General features: G+C 43.0%; 1 protein-coding gene across 7 annotated transcripts; it reads right to left on the reverse strand.

The window, feature by feature from the left end:
* Positions 1-556: 556 nt before the first annotated feature.
* KYAT3 (kynurenine aminotransferase 3) lies at positions 557-21190 on the reverse strand. Of its 7 annotated transcripts, none has more exons than XM_054073246.1 (15): positions 21088-21190; positions 20379-20524; positions 18872-18988; positions 15769-15827; positions 14476-14620; positions 12706-12855; positions 11100-11186; positions 9792-9914; positions 9581-9701; positions 5676-5752; positions 4707-4796; positions 3341-3527; positions 2377-2450; positions 1847-1933; positions 567-1419 (listed from the first exon to the last, which is right to left on the reverse strand). In XM_054073246.1, exons 3-15 carry the CDS (start codon positions 18968-18970, stop codon positions 1357-1359), a joined length of 1362 nt encoding a protein of 453 aa, XP_053929221.1. In that variant the 5' UTR covers positions 18971-18988; positions 20379-20524; positions 21088-21190; the 3' UTR covers positions 567-1356. The 7 variants fall into 7 exon arrangements, with proteins under 7 accessions (XP_053929224.1, XP_053929225.1, XP_053929220.1 ...); XM_054073248.1 differs by having other exon boundaries at positions 18872-18999; positions 21088-21184; XM_054073247.1 differs by lacking the exon at positions 21088-21190 and adding an exon at positions 20910-21043.
* Between the last annotated feature and the right edge of the window lie 275 nt (positions 21191-21465).

A 21465-nucleotide genomic window follows, 5' to 3' on the forward strand; every position in this document is an offset into this window, starting at 1 on the left:
CCTGGAAGCTGCTCTAAGGTCTCCTCGGAGCCTTCTCCTCTCCAGGCTGAACAACCTCACCTCTCTCAGCCTGTCCTCATAGGGAATGTGCTCCAGCCCTTGGATCATATTTGTAGCCTCCTCTTGACCCACTCCAACAGCTCCATCTCCTCCTTACGATGAGGATTCCAGAACTGGACACAATCCTCCAGATGAGGTTTCACAGGAGAGGAGCAGAGGCGCAGCATCCCCTCCCTCCCTCCTGGCCACGCTCCTGATGCGGCCCAGGACACGGTTTCTGGGCTGCGCGTGCACGTTGCCGGCTCATATCGAGCTTCTCATCCACCAGCACCCCAAGTGCTTCTCCGCAGGGCTGCTCTCCATCACATACGATAGGGTCTATCTCAGCATTTCATTATTCCCTGTCCGCAGCAATTTTTCAAGTCCTTTGTCCACAGGGAGTAGAGAAAAAGTGGTTGATGTGGCAGAGGGGAATCCCGCTGTTAACAGCCTCTGTCAACAACAGATCATTTTAATAACTCATGAAAAGCTCACCTTGCTGTCGTCCCCCCCCCTCCTTTCCCATTACTCTCATTACAGCAATAATCCTTTTTTAAAACTTAACTGGTCGTTCTAGAGTTTTAAAATTTCACCCAGAGCGTCTCACGCTTTGCTACTGTCAGTGATAAAAAAAGTGTCATTAAATGGCAGTTCTTCAGTTGTGAAAATCACCATAATCATTTCAACAAGAATGCAACAGGCTATTCAGACGCCTTTGCCAACACAACAAACAGCACATTAATGAAAAGAAGCCACTAGTCCTTACTTGTACATCTAAAGATCCCTTGTAAGGCTGGGTTGATTCATCCAAACCCCATTTTTTTCTCAATAGCAGATGTCAGTCAAATACCCCAAAGGAGCCAATGAAGGAAACAATAAATAGCCACAGCAGCTGATGTATCTTAATTTTCCTCCGGTGCAGGCTGCTGGTGGTTTTCACAAACCATCATGTTTAAGTCTCATCTGTCATCCCTGTACCATCTCACACCAAAAATACCTCCCACTTTAAGATGCCTACATTTCCTGTTTATTTTACAGAGCCCTATGCATTTTTGTCTTTCAGTAAAAGAAGTGAATCCCATAGATTTATTTTTTCAGAGAAAAAGTGAATGGTTTTGAAAAGGCTGAAAATAACCTCCGATTAGCATCACACACATCTCTGTAAATAACAGTTTTAACTCCTCAGCAGGTAGCAGCACAAAGTTATTTACAATATCATATGAATTCTGTACTGTATTAAGGAATTTGGTTTTAAATTTGCAATAAGACCCCTTACTATTTGGTAATTACACCAGATGGAAGAATTAATAACAAAAATCAGGCTGCCTGTTTATTCCAGTTCTTCAGGATCGCTTCAGCTGCATCTAGCGTGCTGTCTTTCTGCAAAACAAGGAATATTGCTATTACTGCAAGGACAGGTGTTGATGTTTAACCCCAGCCCCAAGCGCCACACAGCTGCCCGCTCCCTCCCCGAGCAGGATGGGGGGAAGAGGACTGGAACGGGAAAAGTGAGAAAGCTCATGGGTTGAGATACAAGCATTTCAGTAACTGAAATATAATAAATTGTAATTAAATGAAAAATAACACAGAGAGAAATAAAACCAAAGAAAGACAAGTGATACAAATCATTACTGCTCAGCAAAAAGACAGCTGAAGCTCCTTTGTGCTGAATTTTACACCAAGCCAAGTTTCTGTTCGTAAAACCACCCAGCTCTGGGGCTCCTGAGCAAAACGCAACAGTCTCTTGCAGACTTCTGTATTGCACTGATTCTTAGGAGCCTTAAGCCTTCCTAGGACACAAATTTACCTTAATGAAGCAAAACCGTATATACTTTTCAAACTGCTTTTTTGTCTCAGGGCCGCAGAACGCTGAAAGAGGAATTGCTGACAGCTTCTGAAAAAACAAAGCAGAAATAATATTTGCTTACTTTATGTATGCATAAAAAAAATCCGCTTTAAGCATGACAATTTTACTGTTCTATTTCTAGAACTTCTACTCCCAGCATGTGAGGGAAAGACAGTTTGGGTCTATGCACTAGCCAGGCTTAACTAAATTCAAATTACTTTCCTTAGGCAAAACAATTTAAAGATACTTTTGTAAAACTAGCGTCTGAGCACACTGAAAGAGAAGTGCTGGGACGTAACACAACCCCACAGGGTACACCTTCAGCATATTTAGCAATATTTTAGCCACGTCATTACCAGCAGTTACTATAAACACCAAATAACATTTGGAATTGGGTATCTCCACTACATTATTTAATGAATACGGTTGCACTGATCCTGTTTTCAATAGCGAAGCACTTCTGAAACTAGAGTTTGACCCAGACACCTTACCTTAGATGCTATCATCCATTTGACAAATTTATAGTCATAAGGCTGTTTGTCATCTACACCAGAGAGATCCACATCTAAAAAGAAATCAAATTTAAATCACATATTGTAAGATTTCCTAGGCTCCACTGGGAAGGCATTCATTAACAGCACTTTATTAAGAGTGAAGAATAAAGATGTATGCTTTTATTCCTAAAATATAATTAAAATTATGCTATAATAATTAAAGTAGGGCAACAGATTGAACCTTTCCGTTCTGACCCAAGCACCTGCTTTCCATTCCAAGCAGATTTGGACATGTAGCTTGGAAAAAAGTATTCCAAAAAGTCCTCAGGTCTACGGAGGGCACTGCAGGGTGCAGTGCATTGCAGCAATAATCACTGCCACTGCAGCTTTCTGGCCGGTGAAGGGTGTCCAGCACTGCCAGGCCCAGCTGCGTCTAAACATTTGCCATTCGCATCAGTCAGTGAAAAACATGGAACTCGAAGACGTTCCCCTCTGGGAATTCTTCCTTCAAAGTTACCTTAACCTCAATTTCCCACAGGCTTTGTAAACTTTGGTAGCGTTCAAGAACACCTCGAAGAGCCCTCAGGGTATGACTTCAGATTAAGAGAAGTAAACAAAACGAACAGAAAGGGGAAAGTACCAGAGGTACAAACTCAGGTTATTAAGCCTGGTGCTTGGCTCTCAAACTTTTTTGTTATCACAGACCTTTGAGTTTTATCCACCTCAGCTCTTGCCAAAGCTTTGCAAAATGGGGACAGTAGTTAGGATCACAAAGGCTTTGCTGAAGCTTACAAAATCTACCTCCCAGGAGAAGGACAAACAGAAAACTTCAGTCCCAGTTCATACTTCTGACAACTTCATGCAAGCATGAAACGAGAACATTGTTCAAAATGAAAGCTGCGTTTGCAGATTAACTATAATATTTGCTTTCAACACTGGTTTTAGTAAACTTTATACTAACTTAATGCAGAAACATCAACAATCATAAAGTATCCTCCATCTGGAACGACAGGCTTTAGTCCAGCTTCTTGAAGCAGCTGAGCCATCCGATCACGCTTGCTTTCCAGCTCTCGAGATAGTGAGTAAAAATAGCAGTCTGGGTCATCCATGCGCTTATAGTCTGTCCAAAGTGCTTGTGCCAAAGCCTCCTGGAAACACAACCAGTGTTCAGAGTATGCACAGACACTCCGCAAACTCAGACTCGCACACCTCCTACTGAAATCACGTGGAATTTTTGCCGATTCTCGCATTTATTAAGTGAATCAGCACATGAAAATCACACAAGCTACCTCCAAGTGTGCAAGGCGATGTTGCTTTATGCTGTGGCAACACCCGAAGCACACTACTGTCTGCCAGGCACTGATCACCTGCAGCAGTCGCAGGCCTTGGCACACGGGTTTGCACTCTCAATTGAAGCCAAGTTTACACTTTTGATAATAACATATAAAATACTAGAAACCAGGCAGAGATAATGCTGGGTAAAATCAGGTCTTATTGTAACAACTTCTGTTGCATCCAGTTCTGGAATCCCCAGTGTAAGGAGGACATGGAGCCGTTGGAACAGGTCCAGAGGAAGCCATGGAGATGATTGAAGGGCTGGAGCACCTCCTGTACGAGGACAGGCTGAGAAAGCTGGGGTTGTTCAGCCTGGAGAAAGGAAGGCTGTGGGGAGACCTGAGAGCAGCTTCCAGGGCTGAAAGGGGCTCCAGGAAAGCTGGGGAGGGGCTTTTTCCAAGGGCCTGGAGTGACAGGATGAGGGGGGGTGGCTTTGAATTGAAAGGGGGAAGATTTAAATCAGACATTAGGAAGAAATTCTTCAGGATGAGGGTGAGGAGGCCCTGGCCCAGGGTGCCCAGAGCAGCGGTGGCTGCTCCATCCCTGGAGGGGTTCCAGGCCAGGTTGGATGGGGTTTGGAGCCCCTGATCCAGTGGGAGGTGTCCCTGCCCGTGGCAGGGGGTGGGACTGGATGGGCTTTAATGTCCCTTCCAACCCAAACCATTTGATGATTCTATGTTTCTATTTGCTAGGAAACTGCTAAGATTGTGGTGTTTTACACAAGAAGAAAGTTTGCAGCTCAAAGAAGGAAGAATCTGCAAGACTACATTCTTTTTTAAATGCCTGGTGAGCTGGTAGAATTTTTCTCCTCACACCCCCGAATATATCTTTTGACAACTAAAACTTTCTTGTTTTAAATATATCTTTTTGACAACTAAAATTTTCTTGTTTTAAATATATCTTTTTGACAACTAAAACTTTATTGTCTCACTGCAGCGAGGGTCCCAGTTCTCCTCCACCAGAAGGGACCTCCCCTGCCCACCTGTACCCACCTGCAGTGGCGTGGCGCAAGTGTACAGCGTGTTTTGGTGAACAACTTGTAAATGCTTAATCAGGTTCTGGGGGCCAATGGACCAGCCGAGCTAAGGGAAGAAAGAATGCGTACGTTATACTTGCAGCAGCAGTGCCACTAAAAATTAACAACAAAAGAATTAAAATTAGACAATGTCTCATGTTTTTTCTATTTTAAGAATTGGCAGAGAATTTGTTGTGATAAAGAATTCAGAAAAGAGCTGGTTTATACAAAGTTTGCTGAATTATGCCCTTAAATTGCTGGATTTGAGACAAGTTATAGTTTCATTCATCCCTTGTAGGATACTGAGCAGACTTTTAATTCTCTGTTTAACAAGGTTTAAAAATAAAAATGGTCATTTAAAAATGATTATTTATTGGTTTAGAATCTTCCCATCTCATAAGCTTCTGTGTCAAAGGTGGTTTAAGCATAAACCAGAAGCTCACTGCTACCATGTGTGTCACGGTGAAGTTTGAACACAGGTGGCAAAGAAGAAAGAATTCATTTGCCAAATGGTTAAATATTTGTTTTTACTTTCTGGTGTGTGTTTTAAAGTCAAGCAAAATATTATCATTAACTATTTTACTGAAATATAAGCCATTCCAAAACCATTGTCATGACCTGAAAATATCACCACAGAACTGGAAAGGCGAAATAAGAAAATATCCATATTTTCTCCAAGAGTCTTGAACTGGTTTTGAACAAACTGCACTGTTTATTTTTTTTAGTATCAAGTACTCACAAGAGCTTATTAATTGAGATGTAACAGCAGAATTAAAACATAGGTGTTCAAGACAGGTAATTGCTCCAACTGAATGCTGTCTTCATTTGGAGACAGAGATTTATCAGCGGCTTTCAAAAGGCAGGTCATAGAAACAGAGACTTTTTAGTGTACTAAATGCATTCTGTTATTTAAATAACCAAAGTCTTTTATAGTGATTCTTCTTACCTTCCAGCCAGTTACACTATATGTTTTTCCAGCACTTCCTATTGTTATTGTTCTTTCCCACATACCTGGCAACGTAGCTGTATATAAAATAAAATTAATTGGGTATAGGTGCACTCACAAAGTCAGAAAACCTGCGCTGCCCCTGGCTCAGAGCTGTGCGCTGATGCATCGCTGCAGTGAGAATACTCTAAAATCACAGTAATTGAAACAAATTAGAAAGGTTATGTGGGCCAAGGCTTTTTTGGCACGAAAAGAAGGTAAGGATTAACGAAAGGAAAAGGAAGAGGCAGGAAATGAGAACACAGTTTGTGAAAACTACATGTTAGTTCTCGTCAACATCATTATTAATATGATCTAAGAAGCGACAGCCCGCTCATCTCATTGCAGCGTTATTTTTGGTGCCGGGTGCAACACCGACTCCAGCACTGCGAGCTGCTTTGGGAGAATTGTTCGGTTCAGGGTCACTGCCTCCAAAAGCAGAAAAAGAAAAGAATCACTAAGACTTCTAACCTGGAACTGAACACCACAAGAATCAAAACCCATCAGAGTGAGTGAATAAATTATGTTTTGTTTTATAAATCGAAGAGGCCTGGGACTGAGCAGCAGCTGAGGATGCCTGCAAGGACCGAGGGGCACACAGAGGCCTCTCTCTGACTTTGTAGTTTTACATGGTGGGAAACCAAAACCCTTTGATTGCTTTCCATGGAGAGAACAGAGGAAAGGTGTCTTCCTGTAGTCTGCACACTTTTTCTGCACACTGCTTCAGGAGAGCTCTAGTTGGACTCTACCCTAATTCATCTTCAACAGAAACAGATAAATCAGGACACATTCCAGCCCAAGACACAAAGTTAGACAAAGTCAAACGGCAACTGTGATTGCAGTGCTCAACAATACCCAGACCCACTTTGTTTGTGCGCAGGAACCACTTCCCATGAAGGTGTCAATTGTCAAATCCCCCCCTCTGGGGAAACCACAGATTTTCTGCACAGACCCACAGCATTTCATAAGGCAGTTTTTGCAGCGGTTATCTGCAGTAGCTATGGTAGAAGTCTTGTTTCAAAAACACGCATTGTGGCTTTTTGAGCACACTTGCCAAGAAGACAAACAAAACATCAGGAAAGAAACTCGTGTTCTTCTTAGCCAACCTGTGTTCACTCAATTGCTCTGTGACCTCGGAAGCAAAAAGGCGGTTTGAGCAGATGCACCTGCTAGCTAGGTCGAGAACATAGATCACCTCCTAAAGGCAATGAAATTAGCTCTCCGAGTGCAACAAGAATTGAATTCCAAAGCTAATGCTCTCTACTGAGACTGTTTTGCCACACGGTCATAGGAATTCAACCTTGAACACGGAATGTAACATCATTTCAAACAACAGCAGCAGAAAAGGGTCACAGGGGAAGAAACAGCTCCACTGCTTTTACAAGCGGCAAGTTTTAAATAGAGAGAGAAATTCCTCCGTGCCATACAGCAACTTCGTTATGTGACTCCCTAAAAGGATCTGATGGTGATTTAAGAACTAACGAACTGCAGAGGCTCATTCAGCATCCTGTTATGAGATGCAAACTTTAAATGTGCCAGTGCAATCCTGATCATTACTTAGAGGAGGATCACGGTTGCACAGAAGTCAGATAATAATGAGAAACACGATGAAGTGCTGTACACTGCAGAACAGAGCTCCAGTGATGGCACAAGGACTGTACTAATTTTATGATCTGTCACTAGCAGCCTCTGTTAAATTGTACTAAGGAACCACTGCTGGACTCTGTAAACTAATGCAACATTCATTTTGCACCTCTCACAAAAAAGTGCCACTGCATTTCATGGAACACGTAGAGGTTAATATGGAAAGAAGTGTTTTTACATAGTGAAATAACTTTTTTTTTTTTTAAGCCCACAAAATACAATACAAGAAAAAAAAGAATCTAAGAAGCTTAAGGTAAAAAAGAGCAGATCTTGTTTCTTTTCCTGAAATGATGCTCTTGTTTAGAGTGTTACCCTGGAAGCTTTATAGCCACTTTAACACAAGCTGACGAAGATACCATGGGATCTGTTAGAGAATACGTACCTAACCTAGCTGACTAACTGTCGGCTTTAACTTGCACGATCATTACATGGTATTTTTACATTTTATGCTAAACTACAGAATGCCTTCTGTTCAAATGGAAGCATTTTGGTTTGGAGCATTGGAATGACAACACTAACAAACAATAAGAGTTACTGTGTCTTAGGAATTCACCACTAAGACAAAGGGTGACTGACAACACGCGCGTTCAGACCTTGTGGTTGCAGAGGAAAGTGGATTACCTTACACCACCCACCCGAGAGCTTGGTTCTGAGGACGGCTGTTTGCACCAACCACCTGCTAATCCCATCGCAAAAGCTTTAATTTAACTCATTGTGCTTTGCAATTAGGACATAAGACACACACCATCAGCTAGTGTGGTGACTTGTCAGGATGCACTGACTCGAGTTGCTGTCACAAGAATGTGCCCAAAACACTGCCCTTTGTCCATGTGGGAAGGTCTTTGAGGAGATATCGCTATCGAGGCACCACTGCCACTAGGAAATGAGGCCGTTTGAGACTCATAGCCTGTGCGTGGGCAATGCCATCACCATCCTGCTGTACGACCAGCAACTGCATAGCTGAACTAATAAGTACTGCAAGGTCATTTAGATGTAATTTCCTTCTCATTATTTGTAAGATTCAGTTTTCACAACGATGTAGCCCCCGCTCGTGGGAGGATTTTTATTGCCACCCTACATATATGGAATTAAAGCAGAGCAGCAAAGCAATGCAGCATTCAACCAGTGGTAAAGCCGGGGAAAAAAAGCTAAACTTTTTCATGTCTAAGTTATATTTGTGACTCTCTATTTCATTGTTTAACCTCAATTAGATGTCTCCATTTCATCCAACCAAAATGTGCCCTCTTTATAGTAATAAGTAAATCATAATAGATATTTCATGCAAGATGCTGCCATCAGAAACAAAACATCTGTATATAGGAGGAGGAAGTTTTGGATTTAGCAAGCTCAAATACATCATCGGATCCAAACCAAGACCATGACACTAGAAATTTTCACATAAATGTTTAGCTGTAGCATTACGGGACTGGGGAGGGAGTTCAGTAACCTGCACTGGATTCACTTGTTCTGAGGCAGTGGAAGCGATTCCTCTAATTTCAGTGAAGCTGAGATCAAAAAGTAAAACAAGAGGAACAGGGACATTACACCACATCCATTTTCTGGTTTGTTCTTGCAGGGGTTCTATATCCCCGTAGCCTGAAGACTTCAGCATGCTTTCACACTGCCTGTGCAGCAGCAACTTTGACTTCAGTGCCCATTATTTAACACTGTGTCTGCACTTCGGGGGGGGGACTGTGCTCATGCACTATCTCCGCACTAACTTTTATACAATATTTTTTTTCTTTGTATAAGTAGTGGAGCAAAAATAACTGTATTTCTCATTATGCATTCCCTCATCGGTTATCTCTACCATGCTTTGAGAAGGAAGATTTAATCCCTGCGCTTTCTATTAGCTCCTCAGCAAAGCACAGACCAATGTACACACACAGACAGCAGTTATACTTGTCATGGCCAAAGTAACCAAGGATGGGATATTCAGGTGATTATAACTGATTTATGGGCATCAGGGCCACTGGTTTCTATGGATATCTGCTCCAAAGTCACTTCAGAGCCTTCAGAAATGCTATTTGAAAATTATTCTTTAAACTATTTTTCAGAACAGGGAGGGCTGCCTTCCTTAGAGCCTAAACACTGTAAAACAGCCAAAGCTTGCAGTCTGAGCTCCTGCCAGCAAGCCTGATCTCCGAGCGGCACATTTACTACATCGTTCCACAGCCACCTCTAAGATGCCACACAAAAAAAAAAAAAATAAAAATCAGTACCTATTTTAATGTGTTTATTTCCTTTATACACCAGCCATTCGTACACCTCGTCGCTGATGCACAGGGTATCGTGTTTAATACAGAGATCAGCTACCACCTGAAGCTCCTCTCTGGTAAACACCTGGGGTACAAGGAAGTAAGGGACGATGCATTAATCACGGTATTTAAGGCACACTACCAAACCGCAGCAGTGTTAAAGCAGGACTCTTACCTTGCCTATAGGGTTGTGGGGGGTGTTCAGAATAATTGCTTTTGTTTTGGAATTAAATTTCTTTGCAAGTTCAGCAGGATCCAAGACCCAGTCAGCACTAGATGCAGTGTTTCCATTTTTTTTCTGAAAAAAAAAAAAAAATCAACCCCACAACAATAAATTTATGCATTACTTGGATACAACATGTTACAGCCTAAGCAGATGTCCAACTTATCACACTCAGACACTTTCATAACCGTATTTCACAACCTATCCAATCTCTTCTGCCATCCTGGGAGAAGGCACCCCTCAGAACAGGCAGGGAGGCTAAGAGCAAGGTAAATTATGATGACAGTGGCTGTCCTCTGCTGGCCACCATCTGTCTTAAAGCCACACCAGGAACTGGTTTCCAGGATCTGGTTACACACACGCTGACTGCAACAGTGTGTAATGCAGGAAGCTCAGTCACACGCCAGCAGAGATTACGGCCTTCCCAACCCTAGACCACACATGTGCATGCTTGGCTGGAATGATTGATCACCACCGGAGAGACTCGAGGTCTTTTCCTCCTCCTCATCCACATGCAAACGGTCAAACAGTTAAAAACCTGCACCACTGAGGCTCTGGAGTCGCTGTGGGATTACACAAGGCCAAGAGAAGTCTGGACCAGCTGCTGCAGAGAGCATAGAGCATGGTCACACTTTGACACCCATGTGTTACAGGGCCAGACCAAAAACAAAGGTGTGAGACAGAAAACACTTGGAGGAACCCAGTCATCCCAAGTGTCCCTAGAAGGAGGGGACCCAGAGGAACAGCCCCACCTACTCCCACTGCAGTCCTGGAGGTTTCCTTCTTTTTACTAATAAAGGAAGCAGCAATTCCAGTATGCATAGCAAAATCTAGTGTGTGGTCTCTCCTTATTGGGAAAGCAGGTTTTGGACAAGAGCTTCTAACCCGTCATTGTGGGAGTTGCTGAAGGGATCAAAACCCAGATCTTTGGAAACCCAGCAGATACAGAAATTGCACAGATATACAATCCTCCTTCCCTTATTTACACTGAAAACATTCTGATGACATCCAAAAAAGGAATTTTCATCAGCCTTCAGAACGTATAAATTAAAGTAAATAAGAAACATTGTCCTACCTTTTCCAACACTAATAAAATATGCTATCTGCTTTGGATATTATTGCCTCAGACCCGCACTACAGCGGTCTGTCTCAGTTTTATGTAATTCAATGTGATGAAAAGCATCATCTAGAAGGTGTTCAAACTGTACTGAGTGCAGATGAGAAACTTTATACGATAGATAATCTTTAAAAGCTACTCACACATCTGAGTGGGATAAAAACAGGCTTGGCACCCGCCATCCTTACCATCGGTTCATAACAGTCATAAAATGGCTCGATTATTATTACCTGAAATTACAATAACCAGTATCATAAACAGAGACTTCATTGTGCATGTTACCGTCATTTACTTTGGTGGTATAACTTGACCATGTTTCCGGCACTCCATCCTGATCTAACACAGCAGAACGTTCCTCCTTTAGAACATCATGGAACAACGCCCTCAGTCTGATTAGCACTACTTATTTCTGAGCACACACACAAGGCTGTTCTGCTACAGTTACACCTTACAACCACCAAGATACAATATTAGGAATGTCTGGGTCCTGCATTGAGATTTGAAAGCGCGAGGCAAAGACGCAAAGATGGGAGATAGCAAGAGCAAATTGCTGAACCATGGCACAGCCATCCTTATTCCGTCCATGAAATTCCAGGATTTCCAACTTCTAGAATCGCAGAAACATTTGGTTGGAAAAGACTTTTGAGATCATCGAGTCCAAACATTCCTGTCCTCAACCAGATCCCTAAGCGCCTCATCTGCCTGTCTTTTAACCGTCCCCAGGGATGGGGACTCCACCACCTCCCTGGGCAGCCTCTGCCAGGGCCTGAGAACCCTTTTAGCAAAAAATTTTTTCCTGATGTGTAATCTGAACCTGCCCTGGTGCGACTTGAGGCCATTCCCTCTTGTCCTATCACTTGATACTGGGGAGAAGAGCCCAGCACCCACTTGGCCACAACCTCCTTGCAGGGAGTTGTAGACAGTGATGAGGTCTCCCCTCAGCCTCCTTTTCTCCAGGCTAAATGGCTTAGAGTCCTCAAATTTTCAGGTAGAAAAAGAGGACAAACTCAAGGAAAATTGGACAGAGGCTGGACAACAGGAAAACAAAAAAAAAAAAAAACCCTAAAGGCTAAGCACAGAGAACTGCTATTAAAGAAAGAGAAGTGAGCATCAGAATGACAGAAAAGGAAGAAAAGATACAGATGAGAATACATTACACAAGTGAAACCAAAACACTGGAAGCAAAATGCATGACAACACAAAAGCTCTTGTTGACTACAGATACAAATAAGTCTCTCCCAAAATGCCTGTCAGACAGGCAGACGTCAGTAGTGAAGGGATGAATCGTCCCAGCTAGTATAATAAATTAATAACCCTTTCTGTAAAGGACTTTTCTGCTACCACACAATGGTCCAAAACAGAACTTGAAACACAAAGGTTATTCAGACACCTATAATACTCGCTACCACCCTCAGTCTTCTGTTGCAGGTAACAGCCCACAAATTCCCTCAAACAAGAAATTGCTGTGTATTGTGTCACTTAACAGTGAGAGCAATAAAGAAACTGCTACAGGTACCATAGGTGTGAAAGAAAGGGGTTTGTAAATTGGTGAACGACAGGAGGACATCCACAGGACAGCCTCCTGATCACAGCTTCCCAAAATGTAGGTTATATGCACAACTGTAACAAATCCACTCAATGGAGATCAGAAGGAAGCGCCAGCGTTAACTTATTGAAAAGCGGACAAATAAAAAACAGGCAAATTCTCATTTTGGTGAGTGCACGTGGATGTTTCAAATAAAAACCTACCTCGTCTCCCTCATCAATTAGTGCCTGTATTGTACTAAAGAGAGATCCATAAGCTCCCACGGTCACCACAATATCAGTGAGAGGATCGATCTTCCTTCCAGAAACTCTCTCGTATACCTGGGACAAGGCTTTCACCAGTGACGGGTGCCCCTGTTTAAAGGAAACAAATGCAAAGGATTGGAGTGTTCCTGAAAAGGTACAAAGCCTGTGTTTGGGGGCGGGTCCACATCTATCAAAACAATATTAGAATAGAAAAACACAAGAGGAGCCCTCAGCACTAATGGCTGGTAACAGGTAGCATGGTTTAAAGGTTTTGTAAATTAGGGAAGAAAAGTCGTTTCCATTTATTTGTGTCTACCAAGAAATTCTGTTTGTATATCTGATGCTTTTTAATTTCTATCTTGTAGAAGAAGAGAGGGAAATACTCTAGCACGAAGTCATCCTTACCCCCTGTAGGGTCTCTCCCACCTGCACATACTTCCATCTTAAGCTCCTGCCATTACTTTCTTTGTCTTTCAACTAAAAATTATTTGGTGCAAGGGAAATACCTTAATTCTGTTCATACGCTGCTGATAAACAGCGCTCGTAGGCAAACGCTGATTCCCCTCCCAGATCTCAGAACACCCTTCGCCATTTGTGTCCCCTACAGGGAGGTGGCAGTTAATGTACTCTTCTCAAAACGCACCAAGAACAAGAAAGCAAGTGTGCGACAGTCATGTACAGCGAGGAAATAAGCTACAATACTGTTACTCAGGAAAATACAGCTTTCCTGCTGTGAAAACATTTTTTCTTTTTGAGTACTTGGTAGAAATGGATTTTTGTTGTGTAGGTGCATTTTCTCATAGCGCCGTTTTCTTTCTCCAAACTGTTGCACACTGTACCTCTACTCGCGAGGTATAAACCCTCCTGTAAACAAGAACATGACCACAAATTAAGGCTCACAAATTATTGCTGATTCAAACAGCAACCATTCCTTGCCACGAGCACGTCAGCCACACTGGAATGTTGCACCACAGTGATGCCACAACTACCAAGATAAGTGCTGGTCCCCCTGTCCAGATGGACGGTTTTCTATCACTTGTGTAAGATGGTCATCTAGAAAAGTATTAGATAGACTCCTTAGGGTCTTGTAGCAATCCTGATATGCGATATTCAGTTGGGCAATGTGGTTTAGCTTTACCACAAAATAAAGCCAGAGAAACCAAAAAAAGGAAGGGGCCATACTCCAATGGTAACAGCCCACTCGAATATCCTGCCTCGGACAACGATCAGTGCCACACATGCACATCCAGCTCAAGGCAAACTCTACAAGCCAACTTAGAGAAGAGGTAGTGACTATCTTCCGGGACAGATAATTTACTCCTTTCATTACCTCCTAATCTTCACTAAAATCTAAATGCTATGGGTGAATCTCTTCTTGATCCTAGAGGTGCTGTCTCAAGTGGTACCAAATATTTCTTTCCCGTTCTACCGTTATCCTACTTGATTCACGCTTACACTGGCCAAAACCACAGCTAAATGTATCATTTACACTCTTTAAACTGGGAATTGACTCTTCAAAGACAATCTGTCCCAGATGTACTCTACCGCTTTGCTCTTGCTGAAGGATTCTGCCTTAAAGAAGCCTACACAGAAGATGTTCATTGGGAACAGAGGAGGCTACTAGACCAACTTAATTTGTGACAGATAAAACCAATTTAAAGCAAAGTCAGCCTTCTTCCCTGTGGTACGTTCTCCACTGAGCTGATCCTCAAGTTCTGCAGTACTTACAAAGCCTCGTGTGTACTGGTTCAGCCTGTCAACTGCTGCCGCCTTCGCCAGCTCTTCCTTAACGTAGCTGGGAGGGGATATATCAGGGAGGCCTTGGCCGAGATTAACAATCGAGGGATCTGCTGCCACCTTCGTAAATTCTACCCTAAGGGGAAAAAGCATCTTAAAGTTAACACACCAGATAAAATTATCTTCTCTTTCATTAGCATCAAAAGGCAAAAAAAAGCATTTCACTTGGCCACATTGACAGCAGTGGAAATGGGTTTAAGTAGAGGGATGGAGAGATGGGTCTGAGACAACAGTAAGTCAGAGGAAACCCAGCAAAAGGTTGTTTTCTGCTTCCACAGGATCACTGTTCTGCCAGAGAAACTGTGCTCAGGTGCGCACACACAGGAACACACAGCAGCTCTGGCTGTGGGCAGAAATGGAACGCTACCCTCTGCAAAACGAGGTAGACTTCATTAGAACAAAGACATTTAGTGATTTAAAGGCTAGATTCTGTCAAGTGAAGGTGTCAGTTAAACTATAGTTAAACTATCCAGTCACCTCAGAGTGCTATGCATTTATTTTTGGTAGTTTTAGGCAAGCATTTCAGGCTGTTCATTAACTGTTCCTGGTAGCCCGCCAGAGATGAATGCTAGGATTCCTGATAAATACTTCTTTCCCCCCTTCACAGGTAAATTTTGCATTTGACCCTTTCTCAGTACCCAAATATTAACAAGATTTAAAAAAAAAACCCACATTGCATCATAGTTTTGTCAAAAACTAATACAAAAATGTTAAAAATGAGTTTGAGGCTGGATGATCAAAATTCCTTGTGTATATATACACACACACACATATACGAGTAATGTAAACTCAAATTAGTGTTTTCACCTGCTAACAAAATCCCATATTTACCAGTGATGGCAGTAATGCTTTTTAATATAAAGACAAGTGTAATGGCTTTAAAAAGAAATGCAACTCATTTGGTAAACACAAACCAAGTGTAACTGAAACACATTACTCAACAAAATTAACATTTAAATTTGAAAGTTAGCTATACTCCCATGCCCAAGAGTTGCCCTTGTTTTGTGATTTATGAGATTAAGAGAAGCCCAAGCCTAATATTTAAAGCTTGAGAACAAGAATTAATTCATATCTTTAGCAGAACTCAATTCATCACTTCTAAGCAGGTGCCAAATACATTTCAGTATAAAAGCTCTTTCTTATTGGCAATAATTATTGGTTTGGGAAAAAAAATATCAGTCAAAGGTATTTTCTGAGATTCACAGATATTTTCCTTTTACTCACCACACGTTGCTATCGAGGCCTTCAATTCGTCTCGTGTTTTTGTGTCTGAAGGCCATTGTCTGAAAGATCAAAATATACAGACAGAAGGGTTTTGTTAAGACAGACAAAGTACTATATTGTTGGACCCTGGACGACAAACCCTCCTTCGTGCTTTCTCAAATACACCACTGCCAGCTGAATTCAGTAGTTACAAAAAATTACAGACATGTTCTTTCATTAAAGTTCCTATAATAGCTTGGATTCAGACTAGCAAGAAAATACACAAAAATGCCCTACGTTCTCATTCATCATTATCTAAAGCCACTGAACTTTCAGCAAGGATGGAGCAGGGCCATAATTTAGTTCAACAGCTTTAAAAGATGACCTAAAAAGAAAAAAATAGGGTACATACATTCTTTTTTTCTGTGATGCACTAACAACTTAAAGACTGTGTTATTTCCAGCTCAATTCCTGCTCAATCCAGTTCGGAAAGCATGTGTTTTCCAGGCAATTTTATTTGTTAAATTGATGGGTAAGAAGAAAATAGCAAAGACATCTCCTAATTTCATTCAGACTTTTAGAACTTTAAAGTATTTACTTACAACACAGCAAAACCACATTAGAACATGGTTTTGCTGTATATTCAGACCTACAATTAAGGTCTTGGAAAACTGCTCTAGAACAGACTTTCAAAAAGTACCCACTACAAAAGCAGAGAAAAGCTTATTGATAGTTGTAGTATTTTTAAGCTAAAAAGAGAAAAGAAATGGGGAGAAAACAAAGGTTTCTTTCTATGCGCACACAAGAAGTGCAAGCCCGCGTCTGTCTTTGTAAAGCGGCTTGATACCAGGAAAAGAATACATAGGAATTGTATAGTCCCTTGGTACTCCAGGCACTCTTGTTTCGTTGAGTCACACAACTGATTTTAGTGCCTTTTACCACTACTAGTGATTGTTATTGTCTAAAAGACTCAAAAAACATACTCCAGCTACTATACTTTGAGAAGAAAACATCTGTGTTATCATTACACTCCAAGATTCAACTTTGAATAGATGGATGTGACTCACAGTAGAAATATGATGCAGGCACACGTTTGCACTCAGCCTGTTTACTATTTTACAGTGATGAAGCTGCCACACGCACGATGATTTTAAGAACATGAAGCTGTAAATTATACAGATTCTCCTCTACAGACCTGATTCTGACCTTATCTATGAGACAAGCACCAGAGGTACCAAGCACAGGACATCTTTTACTTGTCTTCAGGAAGAAAATCATTAAGACAACTCCACAGATGAGGCTGCACTTCTTAACACCCATCGGAGTTCAGAGGGAGCTCCAACTAGGCAGCCCGGGCTGCTTCTACCTAAAACCACACACACAGTCCAGAAGATTAATCTGATTTTACAGTAAATACAATTAATGTTTGGCTGTGCTACATAAATACGAATAACACAGGCACTGCTTCGACTGAACCCCACACACCCATCTTTTCTCACTCACTACACTATTTCTTGTACCACAATGAATAAGAAGCCTCACCTTGAATCTTTCTAGTTAATCAGAATTCCCTACGCTGCCACAGGTGAATTTGTTCCACTGGCCAGCTCTTCTTGAAGCTGCTTCAATTTGCTAGAAGCTAAAGGCTTAGCAACTGCAGGACTTTTATAAGTGACCACAGTGTAAATCTTAACTGCATTAAGTAACCTCCTCTGGCTAAAAATGGATTGACAGCCTTCACCTTACACCTCGTGCTTTGAAATTACCTTTAGAAGAAAACAGCCAGGCCTGCGTTAGTTTTCAGGTTGTCACAGATTCACTGTGGGCTCAGTGGGGTTCAGGCCCACCTTTATTGCTTTGAGAAAACCAACCACTTAACAGCCAGTTTTAAATGATATCTTCAGGAACGTTCTCTCTTCCAGAAGGTCAGGAGAATTTTCAAGACGTTTTTCCTCTTAGCCCATCACTTGATAATCTTCAAGCCATTTCTAGGCACAGGGCAAGGATTTCCCTGAGTTTAAGATCAGTGTTAAGTGTGAGAGGAATGTTCTCATCAAGCCCTAACTCCAACCTCATGGTTTCCTAACACTTCCTATCAGGGAAAGCACCTGACACAAAGTCAGGTGCTGCTTGTATTTATCTTTCTTCCTAATAAACAGAAACCTGTGATTAAATGGATTGGCAAGATGTTTAATAATGACAGGAGCAAATGCCTTTACATGGTGCATGATTCAATTGTGGAATTTGATGTCAAAAGCTACAACTGAAGCTAAGATCCTACGAAAATAAAAAAGCCAACCAGAATTAGATTTCAGCACATTTAGTGAGACTATCCAGCTCCGTGAAATAGAATACAAGTATGAAAATACACTTGGGCAAAATCTGATCTTCAAAGCGGCTTGCACATGAAAAGAAACTTCGCTTACAGGCAAAATATGCCACAAGTGCCCAATATAATGGTTTGAACAGCTGTTTTGAACAATCTGACACGTGCCTGCGTTGACCCAAGCCGCTGAACTCCTGTTCTAACCTGGGAGCCCAATTTACATTCCAGTGTTCAATACAGAATGTAGAGCGTGGCTGCCAACCACCAACCACGCTGCAAAGCTCTGCTTTCTCTCAACAGAACTGGAAGACCTGAAGTTACACAATCTTATAAGCAGTGAAGCTGGGGAATAAAGAAGATTCTGTGTGAGTCTGAGGTACTTACAAACCCCTTGTTGTTAAAGCATCAAGAAGCACCACTACTCTCATTTCATTAAAGAAACTAATTGTCTTACCACAAGCCTGTGATAAAGCTGGGGCTGAACCTGTCTCTTGCAGCTCAGGCTCTAGTGCCCTAACAACCAGGCCATCCTTCTGGCCTGATATGTGCTAGATGTGACTTTAAAGACTGAAAAGGACACACAAAACAATAATTGCCAAATTCTGGTATGCTAGTGTGGTTAAATGCTTGACTGATTCAAATATCTTGGTTTGATAATAAATGTTTGGATCAGTGTAACAAGAAATAAAGAAAGCACAGCTAACACATATATATATATATTGGCAACATTGCAAAATTAGAGTGTTTCTAAAATACTGCACACAACAGTTTTATCTGTGGAGCTGAAGCAATACTTACTGCAGAGGCTGAGAGTCTGATGGATCTGGAAGGCAAATCTGTTCGTAGCTGGTATGTCCTAATGCCAAGGCGACAGAAGCTTCGTGAAGGAAAAAGCATGCCTGCATAATAAATAACCTGAAAAAAAACTTACAGATTCCAGGAATTAGTTTCTATGCATCACTAAGCAATTTTAAAAGATAAGATTCCCTTCTCTTCACTTCAGTGACTTTGTCTCACTGAAATAAGTTCTAGTAAATTATTACCTTATCACATTTGTAAGCACAGAGGATGGAACCTTCTAACTGACAGGGCTGCAAAACGTTTCTGAATGGCATCTAGAAGGAAGATTTCCTCTATTTCACAGCACGTAACTTCTTTTCCTTGCGTAACAATTAAACGCAATTAAAGGTTCAAAATCTCTGTTAGAACCATTGTGAAAAGAAGTTTATGTGATAAAAATTGCTATTACGGTCGCCAATTTAGATAGAATAGAAAAAGCTGAGTTTTTAAAGTCACGGGGCTTTAAAACTGCTCTCCTTTTTCAAATCTTTCAAACCGGGTGCTCTGAAACCGAGATATTTAAGATCACCAGTCACACAGGAGAGGCGGCCCTGCGCGTTGACAGAACTGTGTCACGCTTTGCCACAGTGACTTGGCAAATATCAGATATCCACCGTGGCAGAAAACAGCTAGGAAGGACATTCCGTGTGGAGGAACAGATCGCTCAGTGGCCAGAGAAAATGTGCCCTTCTAATCAATAACTATAAAATAGAAACAAGAGCTGATACTTCAGGCAACGACTTCCAAAGTGTATTTTTAAGCATAGGTGCTGGATGATGTTGTCAAATGACTGGAATGTGTAACACACGTAACCAATGTCAGAAACACAATAGCCACAGCAGTGTAATTATTAACTTTGTTTTCCATAGTTTATTCATTAAATAGGTAACTCAGGTAACTCCTGCTTCCCTTTAGACTTTGCTACAGGAAAAGGGGAAGAAATAAAACAAAGGAAAAGCTATACTATTTGTATCAGAAACACAGGAATGGCATTGCCTGCAGAAAAGGATTCAATATCAAAGTAAAGTATGACTTTTTTCTTTAAGATTAATAGATTCAGTTCAACAAGAAAGTGTTCCTTCCACTTTCACTGTAAACTACTACTCCCTTTGAAGGACACCTGATGAATGAGTTAAGGTTTCAAAGCTTGCTGATTTTGCCTTTCTCCTACTCCAGCGCTACAAACTCAGTCTCGGTTCTGTAATGAGAAAAGGTACTGAGTTTCAGCTGTTAGACCCCCAATAATACCCACGTAATCTCACTGCAATCTGCATCACCAGGATGATGTGGTTGGGAGCAGCCCTGCGGAGAGGGACGTGGGGTGCTGGGGGTGAGGAGCTCAACATGAGCCAACAATGTGTGCTCACAGCCCAGAAACCCCCCGTGTCCCGGGCTGCACCCAGAGCGGTGGGACCAGCAGGGAGGGAGGGGATTCTGCCCCTCTGCTCCACTCTGGGAGACCCACCTGGAGCCCTGTGTCCAGTTCTGGAGTCCTCAGCACAGGGAGGACATGGAGCTGTTGGAGCGAGTCCAGAGGAGGCCACAGAGATGATCTGAGGGCTGGAGCAGCTCCTGCACGAGGACAGCCTGGGAGAGTTTGGATTGTTCAGCCTGGAGAAGGGAAGGCACCAGGGAGACCTTAGAGCAGCTTCCAGTGCTGAAAGGGGCTCCAGGAAAGCTGGGGAGGGAATTTTTCTGAGGGCCTGGAGTGACAGGATGAGAGGGAACGGCTTTAAATTGGAAGGGGGAAGATTTAGATCAGTCATGAGGAAGAAATTCATCCCTGTGAGGGTGGGGAGGCCCTGGCCCAGGTTGCCCAGAGCAGTGGTGGCTGCCCCATCCCTGGAGGGGTTCCAGGCCAGGTTGGATGGGGCTTGGAGCCCCTGATCCAGTGGGAGGTGTCCCTGCCCATGGCAGGGGTGGGACTGGATGGACTTTGAGGCCCTTCCCGCCCAAACCACTCCATGATTCTATGAAACAGAGAAGGATAAAGCACCGGGTTTTTCCTCCTTTTCCCCTCCACGGCGCAGTTTCCCGTCTGCCCACGCTGATCCCACGGCACGGGCTGGGTCGAAGGTACCTCAGCCCCCCGGCACGGGCAGGGCCCCTCCGCCGGGCCGCACACCGCCACCGCCCGCCCCGCGCCCGCCCGGACCCGCGCCGCCGCCACTCACCCGCCGCACCGCCAGGGGGCGGCACAGGGCGGGACAGGGGCGCCGATGGGGACCGCGCTGGGGCAGCACAGGGCGGGGCCGAGCCGAGCGAGCCAATGCGGACAGGGATAGGGCGGAGGGGCGCGGACAAGAGGAAGGGGCGGGACCGAAGGGAAGGGGTGAAAGGGAGGAGCCAATAGGGAAGAGGCCAGGGCGGAGGAGCGCGCGGAAAGGGGGCGGGGCCAAGCGTGTCAGGCACTGTTGGGGGCGGGGCCAGGGGCGGGGCCAAATGCAGGAGTCAATTCGGGCGGGGCTAGTGCGGATGGGCGGGGCAAAAGGGGCAAATGAAAGTGGGCGGGGCCAAGCGGGTCTTGACGTCGAGGGGGTTAAATGGGCGGG

This window comes from Cuculus canorus, chromosome 8 (assembly GCF_017976375.1).
Source record: "Cuculus canorus isolate bCucCan1 chromosome 8, bCucCan1.pri, whole genome shotgun sequence".
Lineage (NCBI taxonomy): Eukaryota > Metazoa > Chordata > Aves > Cuculiformes > Cuculidae > Cuculus > Cuculus canorus.